The following is an 18628-nucleotide window of genomic DNA, read 5'->3' as shown; positions in this document are numbered from 1 at the left end:
GTAAAAAGAATCAGCTTTTCTTATTTTTTTTTTGTTTCTGTAATTGATTAATCTGTGCTTTTATCCTTATTTTTCTGCCTCACATGAGATTTATTTTATTGTCTTTTAGTCCACTTGAGATCCTGAACTCATTGACTTTCTTGTTTAAAAATGGATTCAGGGGGCGCTCAGTCTGTTGAGCGTACGATTTTGGCTCAGGTCATGATCTCACGGTTCATGATTTCAAGCCCTATGTCAGGCTCTGTGTTGACAGTTCAGAGCCTGGAACCTGCTTCAGATTCTGTCTCCTCTCTTTGCCCCTTCTCTGCGTGCGTGCTCTCTCTGTCTCTAAACTAAATAAACATTAAAAAATTTTTTTTCTCAGACTGTCTTATTGTACTGTACTCACCCTTGTGATGAAATAATGGCTATGCAAGGAGATGAAGTGAGGTGAATGACATAGGTGCATTGTGATGTAGGATTAGGATGCTCTTGACCTTCTGACAATACCTCAGAAGAAGGATCATCTACTTCCAGGCTATGGTTGGCCATGAGTAACTGAAATTATAGGTAAGAGGGGACAACTGTATATGACTTGAAAATATTTTCTCCCATTCTGTAGGTCCTCAGGTTGCCTTTGGTGTCAAACCAAAATATCATTGCCTAGACCCTTGTTAAGGAGCTTAGCACCTATGTTTTCTTTGAGTTTTATGCTTTCAGATCTTATATTCAAGTATTTAATTCATTTTGAGTTAGTTTTTGTGTATAGTTTGAGATAGTAGTCTAGTTTCATTCTTTTTATATGTGGCTGTTCAGTTTTCCCAGCACCATTTATTGAAGAGACTGTTTCCCCATTGTATATTTTTGCCTCCTTTGTCATAAATTAATTGACCATATATGTGTGTGTGTGTGTATGTATATGTATGTATGGTTGCATTTCTTTTCTATTGATCTATGTATCTAGCTTTTATGCCAGTACCATCGTGTTTTGATTACTAGTTTGAAATTAGGGAGTGTGATGCCTTCAGCTTTGTTCTTCTTTATCAAGATTGCTTTAACTCTTCAGGGTCCTTTGTGGTTCCGTACAAATAGTAGGATTGTGTGTTCTATTTCTGTGAAAAATGCTGTTGGAATTTTGATAGGGATTGCATTGAATTTGTAGATTGCTTTGGGTAGTATGAACATTTTAATGATACTGATTTTTTTCCAAACCAGGAGCACAGAATGTCTTTCCATTTATTTGTGTCAATTTTTTTTCCCTTTTTAAATTTTTTTAAAACTTCATTATTAAACTTTCAAGATACATAAAAAGGAGTGTGAATGGTAATGGTACAATAATACACAAATCCTTCCTGTTGGATAATATTAAAGTAAATCTCAGAGATCATTTCATGTCCTCACTAAATACTTTATTGTGTGTCTCTAACATAATAATCTCCTAAGGATGATATTGATACCATTATTATACCTTAATAAAATTTAAAATAATTTCTTAATATCTAATTTCTAGCAGTAAGAATTTTCCATTTGCCTCAGAAATGTCTTGGTGCCTGGGTGGCTCAGTCAGTTAAGTGTCTGACTTTGGCTCAGGTCATGATCGCACAGTTTGTGGGTTTGAGCTCCGTGTCAGGCTCTGCGCAGACAGCTCAGAACCTAGAACCTGCTTCAGATTCTGTGTCTCCCTCGCTCTCTCTGCCCCTTTCCTGCTTGTGCTGTCTCTCTGAATAAATAAACATTAAAAAAAAAATGTTTTTTTTCTCTTTCAAATCAGATTCCAAGGAAAGTCAGTATGCTGATTTGGTTAACGTCTTTTAAGTCTCTATAAAGATAACTATGAATCAGTTTGCCTTCCATTCCCTTTATTGCTTTTTCTTTTATTGCTTATTAGAGAAACTGGGTCATCTATTCTGTACGGTTTTCCACTTTGTTGATTTTGGTGATTATACTTCCATGTCATTGTTTTACATGTTCCTCATGTCCTGTTTCCTGAGGTGAGGCTTGATCAGATTCAGGTTTAATTTTTAGCAGGAATATTTTGTAGATGCACTGTGTGTTTTTCCTGTTGTATCACACCAGGAGGAACATATCTCATTATCTTTTTGTGACGTTAACATTTATCAGGAGGTTCAGGTTTGGTTAGCATGATGTATCCAGTATAGAGTGCTCCCATTATCCTTTCATACCTTCTTGATTTTATTAGTTAATAATTGCAGTTTCGTTGGGTATTGCAAAAATGGTGATCCACTCCTCCCCCTGCCCCCGCCTATTTTAGATTTTTCTGTTAACTTTTTACGTCAGTATTTTGTCATACTGGAATTCCCTTTTTATAAGAAAACAGGCTTCTACATTTATTTCCCAGTCTTATTGCAATGATCATTCTTTAAGAAGTCTTTAATTTTTCATTTTGAGCTTTTGAGAGCTTATAACACCAGTAGCTATGATACTTACTTGCTTGAAGTATCATTTCTTGTTCTAGATCTTAGCCATTTCTTTAAAAAAAATCCTGGTTTCTTTGGGTGAGTAGTGGTCCTTAAGAGACCACAGTAACGTGGGTGCAAAGGTGCTAATTGCTGTTAGGTGGTCATTCAAAGCCCTTTTAGTGAACAGAGCTAGCAAATAATTTGGAGACATAATATTGTGAGCTCATTTGTTATTTCCAATTTAACTTTACAGTTTTTACTTTTCTGATTTTATATTTCTACCTCTTGTATAAATTGAATAATTTTGCTTGCTAACATTAAAATTGTAACACATGTACATATATATACACTAGTTAAAAAGGAACATCAGTATTACACTGACATTATAATTACTGAATACAGTTTAATGTTTCTTTGCAGTTATTTTTGTCCTTATAGTATAAAAACAGAATATCAAAGTTTATTGAAAGAATTCTGTGTGTGGTTCTACTACCAAGCTGATAGGTTTCATGTTTTCATTTGGTTTTGATTTTTAGGGATTTTTTCCCCCTAACATTTTTGGCTAAATTTTCCCAAATCAAAAGTAAAATAAACTACATTTATAGAAGTCTGGTTAATACTTCCTGTCCACTCTCCTTTGCTTTGTCTATCCCATTATAGGTGTCATTTTCATCAGTTTTTGGCTTATCCTTCTTTTGTGTAATGTAAACAAATGTGAATTGCTTCCTACATTCTCCTTCCCATCACCCTAGAGAGAGTGACAGTGTATATAGGTTATAACAGCTACAACTTCCTTTTTAATGATAAGTTTATCCTGGAGATCACTCCATGGCTGTACAGGGAAATTTTTGTCTTTTTTTTTTTTTTTTTTTTTGTACTGCTGTATAGAAAATATATGAGTGCCTCCATTCCCGATAGCTTGTTGAATTGAGTATATTGTTCAGTGATTGGGGTTTTGCCAGTCTGATAGATGAGGTGGCACCTAAATGTAGTATTAATTTGAATTTGTTTTTTTCTATGATCAGGGTTAAACAGCTTTTCATATTAATCTTTTGCCCAGTTTTTTAAATGGGGTAACTAGTCTTTCTAAAATTTTATAATAGTCTGCATTTGAAGTTTATATTCTCATTTTGATCCAAGTTATATAGGAATTATTTCAGAATTTCATCTGATTAGAACATTGAATTTTCAGAGTGCTGCCTGGGTAGCTCAGCTGGTTAAGTGTTTGACTCTTTGATTTCAGCTCAGGTCATGATCTCAGGGTCGGGAGATCGAGCCTCTTTCTGCCCCTTACTCACTGTATCTCTCTCTATTAAAAGAAAAAAAAAAGGTAAAACAATTGAATTTTGTTCAATTTTTTTCCCCTCAAAATATTCTGTTTGAGCAAATACGGTTTGCACAATTTCTTCTTTATGGAATTTATTGAGTTATTACATAGATTATGATCTGCTTTTGAGACTTTCACAGGTATTTAAATACAAGGATGAATTGCACATAACTGAAACATATCAGAGAATTTAAAAAACCGTAGTATACTAATATACTAGAATGCTACGAAGCTGTTGATAAAATGAACTAGATTAGTAGTGTTGATCTTTTATTTAAAAAATCTCTAAGCTGTTTTATTAAATGAAAGGAGAATGGTGTTAAGCAGCAGGTATGGTGTGATTGTTTTGTATGAATATTAAAAATGTAGATATATATACATTTTTGGAAAGGAATTGTATTGAATTTAAGGACAAATTTTGGACTGTGGAGAACTTTACGTTTTCTATCATTTTGGACTTGAAGTTTCTAAATATTTGGAATTAATATGGAATGTTTTCAGTGCTGTTGTATATGCTTATGTGTTACCCTGCTATGAGTAGTGACTGCCCAGAATTATTTTATCTTTTTCATATTTTGTCATGTAAATGACAAAAATGTTTTGTTTTATATTTTTAGTTTTGTGAAAATGGTATGCCTGTTTTCTGTTTCTCTCACTTGTGTTTTACCTTAACAGTGTTTTTAATTATTAGCCATGCTTTTGTATATAGTTATGTAATACTCTTTGCAATGTAGTATTCATCTGTTAAAATACCCTGATCTATCTCTTTTCTTGTTGGAATTCCTCTGGGTCATTTACTGTTTTTGACTTTAAGAATAATGCTGCTCTGAACATATTTGTACTACTTGGTTCATGTGTGCAAAAGTTTTTGAGGGTACATATCTAAGGACAAGTATTGCTAGGATGTACAGTGTGTTAAACTTCATAAGGTAGTACAGATTATTTGTCGGTGTTTTGCTCCAGTTAATGTTAACAGTAGTATACAAGAGTTCTTACTGTTTCAGATTCTCATCAGCACTTGGTCAAGTGTTAAATTCCTTGGTTTTTGCCATCTTGGTATGTAATAATTTCTTTGGTCTTTCTTTATATTTCCCTAATTATTAATGAGGCGTTACATCTTTATTTTCCCCCGACATATTTATGGTCATTAGTGTTTCTTTTGTGAAATTTTATGAAATATCTATTTATGTCTTTGCCTAATAAAAATTTGAATTTAACCAACTTCATAGTTTTTTATGTATTGCTATTGATTTCCTGTTATTTATGTTACTCATATCATTTCCTAGTTTGTAGATTTCCTTTTCACTTAATACTGTGTTTTGATGAATAAAAACTGCTAATTTTAATGTATAGAGTTTTAATATGGCCATGAGTTCCCATTGCCATCATAATTAAAATTATTTATGTGTTCTTTTTCCACCATTTGAATCTTTGCCTTGTTCTTATTGATATCTTTGCTGTTGATTGTTGGAAATCTTTAAAGCCATCTCTAGTAATAGTTTTTATGTTTTCATCTGTTGTTGGGATACAGTTTCTTTTAGAGAAATTTTGTGGCTACTCTGTAGGAGTATTTTCTCACACGGTTCATTTTCTTGTGTTATAACTTAAAAAGTCCTTACATGACCTGAGGGTCATAAAGATATCTTCATATGTTACAAAAATTTTTAAATTAATGCCTCTGACATTTGTCTAACCCATCAGAAAATTACTATTTTTTGTGTATTGTATTAGATAGGGATCCAATTTCAATTTTTGTGACCTTATAGAGATAACCAGTTAAATAAAAATGGCAGTGCCATTTCTTCACATTACAGGTAAAAATATGTGTTAGGGTGAAGGCTAAGTTACTGTAATAAAATGCAGAACATAGTGGCAGAAATAGGCAAGTTTATTTCTCATAAGCCAAAATCCTGCTGGCTTAAAATGGTATCAGTTTGTACCATAAAGGTTATTCACTAGGCCAGCTTCATCTTGTGGCTTCCTTATTTCCTAAGCTTTTGTTCTTGTCTGCATGGTTTGGTGATGTATAATTGTGCTGTCTTGTTTCATTTTTTTCCTTTGATCATTCTCAACCTGAGGTTTGTCAAGGACACCAGGAATAGTCATGTGAGTGAGTTCCTTCCTTTCTGAAAATCTAGTTTTTCTCAGGAACTTGATGTTGGCATCCTTGCCCCATGACTTTCTGTCGTGGTTCCTTCTTCTCCAGAAAAGAAAGTCTTTGGGCAGTTCTTAGTCCTGAAACCTGGCAGAGCCCAGGACTCTTGTCAGCCTCAGCCTCCAGTTATTGCTTGCCTTCCTGGTAGTTTCAGCAGCTCTTCCACCTGGGAGTGATGGATGGTACTTGGATTGTACTATTATGATGAACATAATATCTAATAATAAAATTTAAAAAATTTCAAATACTGGAATGATTGTAAAATGTCATTTAAATGTGCTTTTATACTTATCCTATATGTTTACGCTTATGTTTTCTTTGACGTAGAAGTTGTATCTTTCCATGTTAGCATTTTTCTGATTGTTTTTGTGGGATACTAATTTCTCATGAAATGGTCATTATACAGGAAAAAGTTTCTGTGGTCAGATTTTAAAAAGATGTCACTGTGTATCTTAACACTTCATTTCTTTTTTTAACGGAATCTAAAATCAATTGACATCCATCTTAGATGAATTAATTATAAAAATATGTATTTTTAGTAGAGATTGTTATTCCGAATTTAAGTTCTAATTTAGTTTGTTTCCATAGCCAGTATTGTAGAACAACCATCAATCACGATTCTGTTGAGTCATTTGATTTTATATCTTTTCCAAGTTAAGCATCAGTGTCAAGATATAGCAAATAAAATTGTCCTATAAGTTAATGTGGAAACATTAACGTTATTGGTACTATAGAATCACTTATTTTGGGCAAAGTAGTGGTAAGCTTTATATTCAGTGGAAAGGCCAACATAACTTTAAAAAAAAAATTTTTTTTTTAATGTTTATTTTTGACAGAGTGTGAGCAAGCATGAGAGGGGGAGGGGCAGAGAGAGAGGGAGACACAGAATCTGAAGCAGGCTCCAGGCTCTGAGCTGTCAGCATGGAGCCCAACGCGGAGCCTGAACTCACAGACCGTGAGATCATGACCTGGGCCCAAGTTGGACGCTCAACCGACTGAGCCACCCAGGCACCCCATAACTTTTTTTAAAAATAATGTTTATAAACATATTTTCAGTAATTTTGGTAAAAATATCAAGAATTGCAAATAATTTTATATTCTGACTCTGTTATGAAGGCTGTTAAACCTACTGTATTTTAGCAGCATGTGTGAAATCATTTGAGGGAGAAACAAGACCACAAATAGAATGTTAAAAAAAAAATTAATTCATTAATGAACATATGTTGTAGGAAGGAGAGTGTTCTGCACACCACACATCAGAATTACAGGCTTTTATACTTCAGAAGACCTAAGATTCCTCACCCCTTATCTCCAGAGTTACTTATGAACCCCCACTGGTATGGAAGGATTATGACTCCCGCAAACATCTAAAAAGTAAACTAATAATATATATATATATACATGAAAACAGGTCAAGTATACTTTTGAAAAGTATGGGAGTCTGTGTTTTCTGAGAACTTGGGCAACTGTTAATAATAATCAGCATTCATTCGTCAACAGTTATATATGGACCCTGTGCTTGGTTGACACTTCAGAATATTATAGTGAACACTGCTGCGGTGGGCTAGGCACACTGGTAACCACTGTTTGTGTGTTACAGCATTTAATCCCAAGGATTTTAATTAAATACTTTCTCCAATGAGGAAGTTAAAACTTAAGATAGTTATTTACTAGTTACATAGCTGGTAGGTGGAAACTGAACTACAGAGCCCCTTTTCTTAATGCAATATTGCATACTTGTAAAAACAATGAAAACTAGGTTAATCTATTATATCAGTAGACTGAAAAAAGAAAAATCACATTTGACAAATCTAACATCCACTTATGACAAAGGCTAGAAATAGATGAGAACTTCCTCAACTTGATGAAAAATATCTACAAAAAATAAAAAACCTACAGGTAACATCTTACTTAATGGTGAGAAACTCAACACTTTCTAAGATTAGGTACAAGGAAAGGACATTCCATCTCCTCACTTCCTTTCAACATCCTATTGGAAGCTTTTGCTAATGTGGTAGGGCAAGAAAAGAGAAAAGGTACACAGATCAAGAAAGAAGAGATAAAATTGTTGTTCACAGATGACATGGTATATGTAGAAAATCTGAAAGAACTGAAAAAAATCTAGAACTAAGAAGCAATAATTGCACTGTTGCAGGATTCAAGTTCATATACAAACATCGGCTGCTTTCCTATATATCAGTGGTGAACAAGTGCAATTTGAGATTAAAAACACAGTATCACTGACAGAACCGCAGAAAGTGAAATACCTAGGTATAAATCTGACAAAATATATAGAAGATCTATGTGAGGAAAACTGCAAAACTCTGATTAATGAACCAAAAACCAAAATAAATGGAGAGATATTCCATGTTTGTGGATAGTAAGACTCAGTATTGTCACGATACCGGTTCTTTCCAGCTTGACGTACAGATTTAGTGCAATCCTAGTCCCAATTACAGCCAGTTATTTTATGGATATTAACAAACAGATTCTAAAGTTTCTGTGGAGAGGCAGAAGACCCCAGAATAGTCAAGACAATATTGAAGAAGAACAGAATCGGAGGACTGATCCTGCCCAATTTCAGCACTTACTGTGAAGCTACCGTAATTGAGACAGTGTGGTTTTGGTGAAAGAATAGACAAATAGGTCAGTGGAGCAGAATAGAGATCCTAGTATAGAGCCCCCTGTAAACATAGTCAGTTTATCTTTGATGACAGAGCAAAGGCAAGACAGTGGAGCAAATATGGCGTTTTTAACAAATGCTGCTGGAATAATTGGACATCTACTTGCAAAAGAATGAATCCAGACACAGTTAACACTCTTCTGAAAAATTAACTCAAAAATTAACTCATAAACCTAAATGTAAAATGCAAAACTAAAATTCTTAGAAGATCATATAGGAGAAAACCTATATGATCTTGGGTATGATGATGCCTTTTTAGATATAACACCAACGACACAGTCCATGAAAATATAATTGATATGCTGGACCACATTAAAATTAAAAACTTCTCTTTAAAAGGCAGTATCAAGAGAATTAGAAGCTAAGCCCCAGACTGGAGAAGGCATTTGCAAAAGATACATCTGATAAAGGACAAAACAGATCAAGAACTCTTAGAACTTAACAGTGGGAAAACAATTAGAAAATGGACCAAAGACCGTGATAGTCACTTCACCAAAGACGACGTACAGATGGCAAAGAAGCATATGAAAAGATATTCCACAAAATATGTCATTGAGGAAATGTAAACTGAAACAAGATACACACCTATCAGAATTGCCAAAATGTGGAGCACTGACAATCTTTAATGCTGACGAGAATGTGAAGCAACAGGAATTTTCGTATGTTGTTGGTGGGAATGCAAAATGGTATAATCACTTTGAAAAACAGTTTGGCAGTTTTTTTTTTTTTTAAATTTTTTTTTTTTCAACGTTTTTTATTTATTTTTGGTACAGAGAGAGACAGAGCATGAATGGGGGAGGGGCAGAGAGAGAGGAAGACACAGAATCGGAAACAGGCTCCAGGCTCCGAGCCATCAGCCCAGAGCCTGACGCGGGGCTCGAACTCACGGACCGCGAGATCGTGACCTGGCTGAAGTCGGACGCTTAACCGACTGCGCCACCCAGGCGCCCCCAGTTTGGCAGTTTTATAAAACTAAATGTACTCTTACCACACAATGCAGCAATTGTGCATCTTGGTATTTACCCAGAGGAGTTGAAAACTTAATGTACACACAAAACCCTGCACACAGATATTTATAGCAGCCTTATAGTCAAAACTTGGGAGCATCCAAAAGTCTTTGTGGTATGTCTAGACACTGGGATAATTTTCAGAAGTAAAAGAAAATGACCTATCAAGCCAAGAAAAGATAAGGGGGAACCTTAAATCCACGTTACTAAATGAAAGAAGCCATTCTGAGAAGTCTACATACTGTATGATTCTAACTATACAACGTCCTGGAAAAGGCAGAACTCTAGAGACCGTAAAAACTTAAGTGATCACCAGGGATGGGGTTGGGGAAGGATGAATAAAGCAGAGCACAGAGAATTTCTTAGGTCAGTGAAAATCCTCTATATGATATTATAATGATAGAAATACATCCTAACACATTTGTTCAAACCTGCTGAATGTACAACATCAATACCCTCCGGTAAACTGCAGACTTTCAGTGATTATGATGTGTCCATGCAGGTTGATCCTTGGTAAAAACTGTACCACTGTGGTGGGAGTTGTTGATCATGAGGGAGGCTATGTATGTATGGGGGAAGGGAGTAAATAGAAGTCTCTGTTGGCTGCCTTCTCAATTTTCTTGCAAACCTAAAGCTGCTCTTAAAAATTAAAAGAAAATAAAGAAAGCTTGGAAACATTTTTATTATTGGTAGTGAGCCAATACTTAGGTGAAAGGAAGAAAGGAAGCCCTGTTGGCTTTGTGGAAAAGAGAGAGATTGACAAGAAAGTTAATTTTCTATTTTAGTGGTTACAATTTTAAAATACTTTAAAATACTGCCAATAGTGTATGTAACACCTGACATTTGTTTTTCAGCGAATACTTGGAAAATACAGATAAGTGATGGATTAATATTTTTAAGTTTAAAGATAACTTATGTTAATGTGTTTGTTTTTTCTAGAGAGGATCTGACGAACTACTCTCAGGCAGTGTTCTCAGTAGTCCAAACTCTAATATGAGCAGCATGGTGGTTACAGGTAAGTGTTACTCTCTTAACAGTGTTTAATTTAATTATTTGCCATTTTATGGGTCAGAATATTAAAACTAATATTTAGTCTGCTTTACCAGAATAGCTTTTTATAATTTATGGTAAATCTTTTAAATGTTCCTGTTGGAAAAAAGAAATGTTTCTGTTGAAACACTACAGAGGAAGTTTTATTAGAGTATATATGTGTCAAGTAAAATACCTAAAATTGGTCACTTTTGTGGAGAAGTAGTGTTTTTGCCCTTTCTTTAATCACAAAAATATAAACTTTTCCTTTCATGTTAAAAGTCCCCTCATTCTTGCCCCTTTTATCCTTTTGTTTTCAGTTTTTGTGTTTGAGTGTCTTACAGAAAAATTTTTTATAATAGTTCCCCTCACCTCCCCGGGCTTGTTTTCCAAGTTTTGCAGTGGATGCCTGAAACTGTAGATGGTACAAAACCCTGTATATACAGTGTTTTTTCCTGTACATACATATCTATAAAGCTTAATTTATAAATTAGGCACATTAAGAGATTAACGAAAACTAAAAATAGGACAGTGATAACAATAAACTGTAATAAAAGCTATGTGAATGTGCATACTCTCTCCCTCTGTCTCTCAAAATATTGTATTATACTCACCCTTTGTTTTCCTGTGATGGTGTGAGATTATAAAATGGCTGTGTGATGAGATGAAGCAAGGTGAATGATGTATAGGCATTGTGATGCAGTGTTAGGGTACTGTTGGCCTTTTGACAGTATTTTAGAAGGAGGATCATCTGCTTCTGGATCATGGTTGACTACTGGTAACAAATCATGGAAAGTGAAACAGCAGATAAAGGGGATTACTATATTTGAAGTATTCTCTATCCCACAAGCTCTAAAGCCCAACTAAATAAAAGTCAAAATATTGAGCTAGATAGTTTTCATTTCTGTGTGCTTTCAACCTTTTTTTCTTTGCTATAACAATATTTTAATTCTTTGAATTGGGTTTTTTAATGTTTTCTCCATATTATCTTCATAGGGTATTTTTCTTAAATTGTATATATGTCTGAAATAAAGTTGGTTGTGTGTAAGGTCTGTCTAAACAAATATAAACTAATTTTTAGACTCTTGTTTTATGGATCAAAATTTGATATGGGGATAATGATGATGATAATGACGATGAATTAATTATTCTGCCTATACCCCTGCATTTTACACTGTTTACCTAAAACTGAAGTTCCTTTTTTCTGAACCCTTTCCTGAATTACTTGCTTGAGGAATTAATTGTTTTGGGTAGTAAAAGGATTGTAAAAAACTAGAAGCATTTTGATTTATTTCAGGTAGCCATTGCTTATGTATAGGTGCGCCTTGGCACACACATACATATGCCTGGCAGTTCAGTTAAGTAAAAACTATAATGAAGTACTTAACGTAGTCATAATGATGTGATAATGAATTTGCCCACACATCATTATTATTGACTTTTCCGTGATTACAAAACAAAATCACTAGGCCATGATTTTGATAGTCAAAATACTGTGTACAAATAATTGAACAAATAGGTTCAAATGTCTAACGCTGCTTTGCCACTTTGATTTTTTTAAAACAATACATATAGTGATGAATAGTTGAAATGTTTTAAAAATTAGTATGTAGGGCTATGACAGAATAACTGATAGCACCTTTTCCTTCTCCTTCCATGTGCCCTCCAAAAAAAAATAATAACTACAAAACTGTATAAAATATATTGTCTTGAATTGATGAGCAGACAGTACCAGATAGATCTGAGATCTAATTTAATTGCTTGCCTAAACAAAACCACACCCCCTAAGGAAGACATGACTCAGTCTTTTTTTGTGAACTATCATTCATAATATCCCCCATACCATCAAAAATTACAAATTATGGAAAGAAGCATGAAAACATTCCATCTAATAGAGAAGCATTCAACAGGAGCGGACACCAAAGTGACCTAGATAGTGGAATTAACACACAAGGATTATAGATATTTTTAAAGCTATAAAGGAAAATACTAGTGAGTGAACACACAGAGACTGTGTGTTGATGTTTATATGACAACAGTTAGCACTAAGTGAAGATAAATAGAATTTTACAGTTGTAAGGTTTTTATTATTTACATGAAGTGATAGAATATTAACTCTAACTTAAAGTAGATTCTATTAAGGTTGCATACTGAAATAATTAAAAAAAACATACAAGGAAGTACAGTTAAAAGTGAATAAAGAAAAGGTTGGGAGGACTGATTCCCTGTTTTCAAGTTACAATAAAGCTGAGTAATCAAAACAGTATCATAGTGGCATAAAGAAAGATAAATAGATGAATAGAACAGAATAGAATCCAGAAATAAACCTACATAATTATGGACAACTGGTTTTTGACTAAGGTATCTATGCAAAAACCAAAAACAAAACACCAAAACACACTTGGATGTGTACCCCATACCATATTGAAGAATTAACTCTGAGTGGACCTAGAAGAAACATAGTAAAAAAATTTTGTGACCTTGGATTAGGCAGACGTTTCTTTGATAGGACCCCAAAAGTACTATAAAAGAACAAGTGGGATTTCATCAGCTTTTAGACTCTAAGTTCTTTTGCAGATACTGATAGTAGAATGAAAACACAAACCATAGAGTAGCAGAATATCTTTACAGAGCATATGGAACTTTGATCCAGAATATATATAAATTCAGACTGTATAAATGCTAAAACTTAATAAGGCAACAAACAACCTAGTGTAATAAATTGGCAAAAATACTTGATAGTTCAGCAAAAACATATGGCAAATAAGCACATGAAAAAGATGCTCTATGTCATTAATCATTAGATGCAAATTGAAGTGAGATAACATTACGCACCTATTATAATGGCTAATATTTAAGAGATTGACCATACTAAGTGTTGGAAAGGATGTGGATGAACTGTAACTCTCATGTTGGTGAGAACGTAAACTTGAAGAACTACTTGGACAAAATAATCTTGCAGATTCTTAAAAAGTTAAACTACCAAATGACGTTTGTCAGCTGTTTATCTCTTAGGCATTTATGCATGAAAAATGAAGGCATATGTTCATTTAAAAAAACCCAAAAAACTAAAAAACTCAGTTGAATGTTCATAATAGCTTGTTTGTAATAAGCAAAGCCATAAACAATCCACATGTCCATCAACAGATGAATGGATAAATAGATTGCAATTTTGGCCTCGTATTCCTTTGCGTACAATGAAATACTACTCAGACATGTAGAATAAGCTATTTTTCTTTTATGAAAGCTGTCTGCCCAATGTGGGGCTTGAATTCATGACCCCAACATCAAGAGTCTTATGCTTTACTGAGCCAGTCAGCCACTCCTAGAATAAGATATTGATGCATGTAATAGCAGGGATAAATACCCAAATAATGCTACTCTGTAAAAGAAATGGACGGGGGAGGGGAAATACATTCTGTATGAATTCATTTGTATAAAACCCAAGGAGATACAAACTGAAGCAGATTGGATTTGGGAGTGGGGAGGAGCAAGGGGGATGGGTTGCAAAGGGTACAAGGAAATTTAGGGGTGAATGATATATATACTTTCTTAGGGTGAAGATTTCGTGGATGTTTGCATATGTCAGAACTTGTCAAATTGTATACTTTAAATGTATGCAGCTTATTGCATGTGAATAATACCTCAGAAGGGCTGTTTAAAAGGAAAAAGCCCATGGAGGAATTAAAATGGAATATTATCAAATATTCTGTTAGTGCAGTGCAAGAGAAGAACACCATGAAAACACCAGGCAATAAGAAAATAAATAGATGTTAAACATAAATGTGTAAATGTAAATTAGCAAAAAAAAACCCCAAAAAACAGAAAAACCCTTTAATCTGCTGTAGTAACCACTAGCTATATGAGGCCATGAACTGTGCTGTTCCTAATGGAGATGTATGCCTTTGTGTTTCAAAAACATAGTATCAAAAGTAATAATGTAAAATATTTCATTTTTTAAAATATTGACTATATGTTGATATGGTAATATTTCAGGTATATTGATCTAAAATCTATTCTTAAAATTAATTTCACTCCTCATTTTTTGACGTGGTTAATAGAATATTTAAAATTATATGACTTGCAGAATATTTCCTTTGGACATTAGTGGTCTAAGAAGTCCAATTAAAAGGCAAAGATTGTCAGACTGGATTAAAAAGCAAGGTCTGACTGCATTATCTTCTAGAGTCAGGTTGAAGTACACAGATAGGCTGAAAGTAAAGAGGAGTGAAAATAATATTCTGTGCAAACAACAAGCACAAGAAAGTTCATCTGATTATATTAGCCTCAGAGTAAAATTCAAGACAGGAGTATTACCAGATATAAAAATATCATATTTTGTAGTGCTTAAAGGGTTAATATATTGAAAAACACTTTATACCAGTAATAACAGACCTTCAAAGTTTATGAAAAAATACACGTATGTGTAAAACTAAAGAGAGAAACCAGTCTATAATCATTGTTGGATATTTTAACATCTTATAGTAATTGATAAGACAGATCTTTAAAATAAATAGAGGATTTGAACAGTGCTGAACATTCAGCTGGGCTTAACTCACATTCACAAAACTATACCCTAACTGCAGAAAAACTTGTCAAGTGTATATATAGCACCATGATCGACTATATATTAGGACATAAAATAATAGATTTCAAATGACTGAAAGCTCATATAGTATCTGATCATAGTAGAATTTAAGAATCACCAAATATTTGAAAATTGAACTACACAATTCTGAATAATACATGTTTTGAAGATATAAAGGGCATCTTTCTGACTGAATGAAAGTGAAAATATTAAAATTTGTTGGCTCATTTGAGAAAGTACATGGGGAAAATATGTCTATGTATATACCCATATTAGAAAATACCTACTTTAGAAAAAGCTTTAGAGGTGCCTGAGTGGCTCAGTCAGTTAAGCATCAAACTCTTGATTTCGGCTCAGGTCAGGATCTCATGGTTCAGGAGTTCAAGCCTTGTGTCAGGTTCTACGTTGGCAGTGTGGATGGAGCCTGCTTGAGATTCTCTCTCTCCCTGTCTGTCTGCCCCTCCGCTGCTTGTGCATATGTATGCTCTCCTTGTCTCTCTCAAATAAGCATTTTTTTAAAAAGTTTAATCTGTCAAGAAAAGAAAGCTATATTACCAATATCAGGAATGAAAGTAGAGGTACCACTACAGATCCTACAGAAACTAACTGGAAAATAAGGCAGTACTGCAAAGAGTAGTAATACCAATAAATTCAGCAACCTAGGTGATATAGACAAGATCCTTCACAAACCTAACTTACTAAAACTGACATGAACTGTTACTCCATAATAAATACAGATTAGCTCTATGTCTATTATAAAAATTAGATTAGTAATCTTCTCACAAAGATTACTCCAGGCGTAGGTGATTTCACTCATAGGTGAGTTTACTCAGATATGGGTGGTTTCACTGTTGTATTTTATGAAACTTCAAAGTAGGAAATAATAGCCATCTTCAGTATACTGCTTTTAGAAAAAGAGAAGCAGAGAATACTCCAAATTCACTTTGTGATGCTGCTATAACTGATACCAGAGGATATAAGAAATCAAGATTTCAAACCAATATTTTTCATTAACATAAATGCAGATATTCTTAACAAAATGTTACATTTTAGAATTATCATTTGTAAATGATAATTCATGATTATTAATTGAGGCGGACCCAAGGATTGTAAGGTTTAACATTTCAAAGTGAACTCAGTGTAATTTATCACAATAATAGAATGAAGGGGAAAAAATGTCAATAGGAGAATAGGACAGATACAATAGGACAGATACAGCATTCATTCATGATAAAACTCAGAAAACTGGTAAGGGAACTTCCACAGGTTGAGTGAGGGACATCCAGTAAGAGCCTAAAACAAATTCCATTCTTTAATGGTGAAATATTGAATGTTTTCTCTTTAAATTTTTTTTTTTTCAACGTTTTTTATTTTTATTTTTGGGACAGAGAGAGACAGAGCATGAACGGGGGAGGGGCAGAGAGAGAGGGAGACACAGAATCGGAAACAGGCTCCAGGCTCCGAGCCATCAGCCCAGAGCCCGACGCGGGGCTCGAACTCACGGACCGCGAGATCGTGACCTGGCTGAAGTCGGACGCTTAACCGACTGCGCCACCCAGGCGCCCCTGAATGTTTTCTCTTTAAAAGCAGGAATGAAGTAATGTCTGTTTTCACATTTTCTCCTGCTTTTTCTTTACATAGGGCAAATAAAATAGCATAAAGATTAGAAAGGAAGAAGTAAAACTATCTTCTGCTCAGTAAACATAATTTTTAAAATAAAAAACCCAAAGGAATCTAAAAAATGTTGCATAGAACTGATCAGTGAATTTAGAATGGTTATATGATGCCAGTTCAGTATACAAAAATTGTTTCCTGATATTATTAGCAAATTCCTGGAAAATGAAATGAAAAAAATCCATTTACAAAAATACCAGAAACACAAATATCAAGGAATACATTTAACAAATAATTTGGGAGACAAGTATACCAGTAACTATATAAGATGCTACAAAGAGATATTAAAGACCTGAATGAGAAAGAAACCATGTTCATGAATTAGAAGGCTCAATATGTTAAAATGTCATTTTCCCCCATATTGGATGGAATTGAATCTATAAGTCAGTCAAGCTCACTCAACAGGCTTTTAAATTGAAATTGACAAGTTGATTCTAAAATTTATGTGGAAATAAAAAAGGACCTAGATTAAAACCATTTTCCAAAAGAAAAAAAAAGTGACACTATCTGATTTCAAGATTCACTGTAAATTTGTGGTAATCAAACAGTTTAATATTAGCAGGATTAGTATTTATAGAATAGTGTGCAGAAAGAAGCTCCTATATTTATGATCAACTGATTATTTACAAAGGTGCCTTGGTCATTCATTTGGGGAAATGGTGCCAGAAAACAGAAACACATATGAAAAAAAAGAAACAAACTACCTGATACTGTACAGAAAAGTTAGATGGATGTATATCTAAACCTAAAAAACTAAATACATAAAGCATTTTGAAAAAATATAGAGTATATATCTAACCTTCAGGTAAATGAAGATTTTTTTTTTTAGAGAACACACAAAAACCACTACCCATAAAAGAATAATTTATAAACTAGACATTTCATCTAAATGAAAAACTCATCCAAAGTCATTGTTAAGACAATGAACAGGCAAGGCACGGGTTGGGTAAAGATCCTAATATTCACATATTTGTGCATATATCTGACAAAGGACTTGTATCCAAAATAGCTTAAGAATTCTTTCACATCTGTAAGCACAAACAGCCTAATTTTTTTTGAAATAGACCAAAGAAGGTATATGAATGGCTGATAAATGCACAAAAATATTTGTCATCAGGAAAACACAAGTTATAACTGCTGTGAGGTATGTCACACCCACTGGAATTTAAGCTAAAATTAAATGGATTGGCAATGTAAATGTTGATGAGGAAGGATGTGGAGCAATTGGAACAACTTGCCATTGCTGGTGAAAGTGTAAAATAGTTTGGAAAACAACTTTGGCAGTATTTTATAAAGTTAAACATGAAGACAGCTTATGACCTCGTACTTTCTGGTCTAGGTTTTTACGCAGTGTAAACATGTTCACTGTAAGACTTGTACAAATGTGTATAAAAAACTTGATTTATGATGGTCCCAAACTTGAAATTACCCAAATGTCTGTAAATAGGAAAATGTCAGTGAATTGTAGTATAATCAAACAGTAGGTTACTACTTACTCATAACAAAAGAATGATTATTAACACAAAAACATGAGTGAATATTAGACCTTCTATGAACCAAAAGAAGCTAGACACAAGAGTACTCACTGTGTGATTCCATTTTTATAAAGAACAGATAATCAAGTTTTAGTATAGTAGCCAGAATAAGGGTTGCCTGTGGGTGTTCGGATGAACAGGAAGTACAAGGGAATTAATTCTCTGTGGTGTTGGACATGTTCTATATGGATTTACAAAGTTTTCAAACAAGTCCAAAATTCGTTTGAAACT

At 33.8% G+C, this 18628-nt stretch overlaps 1 protein-coding gene across 6 annotated transcripts in view; it reads left to right on the top strand.

Annotated features, from left to right (window-relative positions):
• The window catches only part of PTBP2 (polypyrimidine tract binding protein 2), an 82718-nt gene that overhangs the window by 17999 nt on the left and 46091 nt on the right, over positions 1-18628 (top strand). For 5 of the 6 annotated variants that reach the window (XM_058716467.1, XM_058716466.1, XM_058716465.1 and 2 more), the window contains exon 3: positions 10511-10586. In XM_058716467.1, the coding sequence (XP_058572450.1) occupies positions 10511-10586 (76 nt within the window). Of the gene's footprint in view, positions 1-458; positions 550-10510; positions 10587-18628 lie in introns of those variants that run through there. The other variant, XM_058716470.1, reaches the window with a different exon arrangement.

Source organism: Neofelis nebulosa, chromosome 2 (assembly GCF_028018385.1).
Source record: "Neofelis nebulosa isolate mNeoNeb1 chromosome 2, mNeoNeb1.pri, whole genome shotgun sequence".
NCBI classification, from domain to species: domain Eukaryota; kingdom Metazoa; phylum Chordata; class Mammalia; order Carnivora; family Felidae; genus Neofelis; species Neofelis nebulosa.
This window is presented reverse-complemented; position numbering and strand designations above follow the sequence as displayed.